Below are 5,204 nucleotides of genomic sequence, written 5' to 3'. Positions count from 1 at the left end.
GGGTCGGTTCGGTTTGGAGTATTGCAACCCCAAAACCAAATCGAACCGCACCGGAAACCGAATGAACCCAAAACCAAACCGAAACTGGCTCAAAACCCAGACCGAAACTGAAACCAAACCGGTAAGAAACCGAAACACTCCAAAATTCATTAAAAAAAATCAAAATTTGCATAGTTTTGTAAACATTTGTATGGAAAGTCGAATCCAAACTGGACCAAAAACCAAAACCAACCCGGTTACAAATCGATTTAAGAAACCGAAGACAAACCGAAACCAAACCGAAACCGGAATTTCCTTATTGGTTCGGTTTTGGTTTCAACTTTCCCACACCGAAACCGACTCAACCCGGACAGAAACCGAGCCAGACCGACCGATTGACACCCCTAATCTCACCTAGGGGTTCCTCACACCCATATATAGCGTTCCTTTTCCCAATTTTTATTTCACATTAAGTTCAAGGGGTAACTTAGGTGATATATTTGTATGAGAGGGAATATTCCCTTTCTTGATTCCCTATCATTTGAATAAAAAAATCAAAATTGGTAATGGAAATTTGGTAAATATTGAAAAATGTAAAATTGGAGAATTTACACATCATACCAAACACTGATTCTGATCTCATTCTGTTTCGAAATCAATTCCATAATAGTTTTACTAAACACCAACCTTATTCTCAAGATTACTCATATATATATATATATATATGTATATATAAATCAATCCTACCAAGAATCGAGAATGGGATATTTATCAAAGAGGGCTTACTAATCTTAGGTTTTGTGGTTGGTGATTTCAATATATCAGAAATTGAGAATGGGATATTTAGGTTATGTGGTTGGTGACTCGATATATTTGGTAAGGACCACGCTATGAAAAAAAGTCAAACCTTGTGAGTAAATGGAGACCTCCCCCTAAAAGTTTGGTATATTCTTTTGTTTTCATTTACCCTAAATTTTCCATTTCAAACCAGCTTTTTGACTTGGAAAACAAGAAGAAGGAAAAAAAATAAAGATTTAACTAATCCAAACATCTCAGCAAAATAGTCGTCAAGCATCTGTGACACATTTTTCCTTTCTGTGGTAGGTGGAGTTCAATTACATAAACATACAACCAATGAGGAGAGAAAATAAAATAAAATAAAGATAATGGACAAAAATGGCTTGGTGGGTCTTGCTCACCTTCCGTATATTTCACTCTTTCCTCCAAAAGAAGAATTAGGCACAAGTGTGAATGAGTTTCACATCGAAATCGAATCGTTTAACACTTTTACTTACAATATATCTTTGATGGATGAACCAGTTGTTGAGCGAGAGAGAAAAGGATTTTCTAGACATGCAGCCAATGCTCTTTCAAGGCTATCTACAATCTCAGTCATCGATGGACGATCTTGCCCGTCGGACACCACACAATCAGCTGCAAGATAACCGACGTATACTACTGCCTCGATCTCACATGGTGTTGGCGGTGGCAATTTCGGATCAAGTACCCGATGTATCTCATCTCTAACAATGTATGGCACCATGTAGTGTACCACATTCCTTGGTAGCCCTGTCTCTTCATTGCGGTGTATGGCTTTAAGACCTGATAACAATTCTAGTAACACAACACCAAAGCTATACACATCACTCTTAGTACACAATTGTTGATATTTATAGTAGGAAGGATCCATATATCCCACAGTTCCGGCAGCACGGAGGGATATATGTGCCTCTTCGTTGTCTGGACCCATCAATGAGAGACCAAAATCTGATACCTTTGCAATCCATTGGACATTGAGTAAAATGTTGGAGGACTTAATGTCACGATGTATGATTTGTGGGACGGCATAAGTGTGGAGATACTCAATTCCCCTAGCTGCGTCTAGGGCAACTTTAATCCGAGTCGCCCATGACCTTATGGGCGACTCGGTGAAAGTATGGAGGTGGTCATGGAGAGTCCCATTTACCATGAACTCATAAACAAGCACACGCTCATTCGCCTCATCACAATAGCCATAAAGCTGCACAAGGTTCTTGTGATTGAGGCGAGAGAGATTTGCAAGCTCAGATAAGAATGCATGATCCTTGTCATCTTGTTTCTTAACCCCGCCGGCGTATAATGGAGAAGTCGAAACCATTACCTCTGCTCGCTTAATTGCTACATCTCGCCCGTCTTCGAGTGTCGCCCGATACACTGAGCCAAAACTTCCACAGCCAATCCTATGGCCTTGAGAGAAATTATCAGTGACTTGCCTGAGTTCTTCAAGAGAAAATACCTCTAGTTTACCACTGCCTGTGTTAATCATTTGACTTAACCTTTGATCTAGCTTTGAAGGCCCAAGGCTAGACCCTCTAATTGAGGAAGCTGGCTCTTTTTCTTTAAGAGAGTACATTGGAGATGAACCATGTTGAACAGTTGTAGTCAATTGTCCTGAATGATGAACCCTTTGTACCTTTCTCTTCCATTTTTGATAGAAAATGAAGCATAACACAAACAGAAAAGCCGCCGTGCCTATACAGCCGACGGTGAGGTAGGCTATCCCGGCATCCTTACTGATATCAGTACCAGTGACCACTGGAATCAGCGGAAGGGTTTCTGGCTTATCCGGCAGCGCTGCCGGTGGATATACCATAGGCCAGTGATGATGGGACCTCCTACATGGTAGGCAAATATATCCTTGGCTGCAAAATTGCCCATAGTCAGGCAACATTCCACATTGACAATGTGTTTGACAAGGTCCTGGCATTACGGTCTGGAAAATCAATGAAGTAGACCCCAAATTCTCACCACTCCAACAGATTAATGAATAATTCTGCACTGTCACACCACAAAAAACATGTCTCTTCCCTGTAATTGATAGAAAACTAACCCCATCTAGGCTTTCCGGCAGCTCGAAATCGTCCTCTCCCCAACAAAAAACAGTATAATTCGCGCGAAGAGCACAGCCACTGTTGTTACCTAAGGCCAAGGAATTGAAGCTTCCATTAAGGCTCATCACTGGGGCTTTCCCCCAGCAGTTGATGGTGGTGCCATCTATTGAAATAGCACAAGCTTGCTGAACTCCGGCGGCGATAAAACTATAATTCCCTGCTGGTTCCTTGCCGACGACGATGCTTGTATTGCTTCCAAAACACTTAATTTGCCCTGTTGCTAGTATTCCGCAAACGAAATCCTCTCCTACTGCGATCTCCATAAGGTTTTGCACATTAGGAAAACTGAATCCAGGCCATTTCCAACATAATAGACTGTTTGATCCATTCACAATCCCACAGATATGAGAGTTCCTAGCATCAAAATCATTAAGCATAGCTCCTTGATAGATCCCCTGGCTTGTCAGATCAGTACCATTTTCAGTGAAACTCCAGCAACCAACAGTAGTAACAGAATTCAGAGATGGGTAACTCAGGTAACATAGGAAGTTGTCGCCGGCGGTGATCGCGGAAATCGCAGAAACTGAAGTATTTATATATGGAATTGGACTCTGAAGTCCAACCGGGAAGCTAGTACAGTTGAGCGATGTTTGTCCAGGCAATGCACATATTAGTGTTTGATTTGAGATCTCAGTGATTGCAACACTAGAGAGAGATGAAGAACATTGAAGAGCAGAAGCCAAGAAGAGGATAACCAGAAAGAAAAGAGAAAATGAAATTTGAGGATCTCTCATATGAGAAGACTTGGGAAGAAATAAGCCCTTAATTTCATTGTTGTAAGAATGGAAGAGAAGAAAGGGAAAGATGCTGTGAGATGGTTCTGATTGTTTTTTCAGATTCATAGTTTTTTTATGCTTTAGAAGAGCTTGGAATCATGAATTGAAAGATAAATTGAAGTAGGTACCTTTCTGGATGACTTTCTTCCACCTTTAGTTCTTATCTTTACATCCATGAGTTCTTAGCACTTAAGCCCTCCTGCAACTCTTGGATTTGTGATGCCTTTATCTTATGATACATAATAAAGCAGCAACAAAACAACTTATGGGTAGTTAAAATATTCGTTATCATTTCACCTACAAGCTCGAACTGTTAAAGAAGGAGAGCGTCAATGTATACATTACCAAATTTTCTTCCATACTAATTTGGAAGGTGATGGATTTGTCGCTTTATGTTGCTTATCTGCTGGGGAATTACTTTATTGGCTCCAAAAATTCTCTTTCTTGTTAAGAGAAAAAATAAATAAATAAATAAATAAAAAAGGGAATTCTCTTTTAAGTGTCCTGAAGTAGTACTGGGTAGGAAGCAATTTGACTTCTGCAATCTAGCAAGTACCTTCCCCCTTAACCAGGGCAAGATGCATGCTTGGCTCATGGCATGTAGGGCTTGCGTAGAGACTGCAGATTTTTTAAACGTGTCTATCCAATATTGGTTAAAACAGAGAAAATCACAAGAGTCAAAGCATGAAAAATTAAATTATTAGTAATAAAAAAATAGAAAATAGAAAAATCTGGATAGAGCTAGATTCCGTTTTTCCTAATATTTTTGTTTGTTAGAGTTGATCTTTCCATTCATGGCAATGTTGAAGGTCGAAAGTGTTAGTTTTTGTATCCGTCTAATATGTTCAGGGGTTAAATCCGTACTCTGTATTTTATTTTAAGATTTAGGGAAAGATAACTATAAAAGGCAGTGTGACCCTTATACCAAGATACAAGGGAGGACTAAATGATTACCCTACCTCACTAAAAGGCGAAAATCCTGCCATTGTTGATACTTTCACGTGCATTACAATTGACCCCTATGTTATTGCAGAAGCCACATTACCTTTTACAAAACCCTCTTTGTAAAATTTAATAATCTTATGATCTTTAAAAAAGAAAATTAAAAAAATCTAAATTTGGAAAGATACTCGTGCAGAGAAATTCTCCCATCAACTCCATAAAATAAAGGCCTAGGGGAGGGGTGTTTATGTCATTTTGTATAGGCATTTATACCCATCAGACTGCACTAAATGCTGGTCTTGCAGATGCACTGTTGTGCATAGAAACTTTTGTCAAATCTAAATTTCAAATAGTTAGGTTTCATCTTTTGGCTGGGGTTGAGCCGTTGAGGGATTCATTTTGATGATTTTGGATTGGGTAACGCTAATTACAATTGCATGACTTCATAGGAATATGACCTAATAAGGCAAGGTGGGTTGCTACAGTAGTCTCCCTGAGGATTAGTCGAGGTGGGAGTAAGCTGGCCCGAACACCTTAGTTAACAGAAAAAAAACAGGCAAGAAGGATGCCTTTGTCT

General features: G+C 39.6%; 1 protein-coding gene across 1 annotated transcript; it reads right to left on the bottom strand.

The window, feature by feature from the left end:
* Window positions 1-1,040: 1,040 nt before the first annotated feature.
* Window positions 1,041-4,100, bottom strand: LOC122083915 (serine/threonine-protein kinase-like protein CCR4). Its single transcript, XM_042651851.1, has 2 exons — window positions 4,031-4,100; window positions 1,041-3,914 (listed from the first exon to the last, which is right to left on the bottom strand). The coding sequence occupies exon 2, from the start codon at window positions 3,749-3,751 to the stop codon at window positions 1,271-1,273; it is 2,481 nt and encodes an 826-aa protein (XP_042507785.1). The 5' UTR covers window positions 3,752-3,914; window positions 4,031-4,100; the 3' UTR covers window positions 1,041-1,270.
* Window positions 4,101-5,204: the final 1,104 nt, after the last annotated feature.

Source organism: Macadamia integrifolia, chromosome 7, assembly GCF_013358625.1.
Source record: "Macadamia integrifolia cultivar HAES 741 chromosome 7, SCU_Mint_v3, whole genome shotgun sequence".
Classification (NCBI taxonomy): Eukaryota; Viridiplantae; Streptophyta; class Magnoliopsida; order Proteales; family Proteaceae; genus Macadamia; species Macadamia integrifolia.
The sequence above is the reverse complement of the archived record's forward strand: the minus strand, read 5'-3'. Positions and strand labels throughout refer to the sequence as shown.

Excerpts from the sequence above, each read along its gene's own strand:
- LOC122083915 (XM_042651851.1), bottom strand. The coding sequence starts at position 3,751 with ATGAATCTGAAAAAACAATCAGAACCATCTCACAGCATCTTTCCCTTT.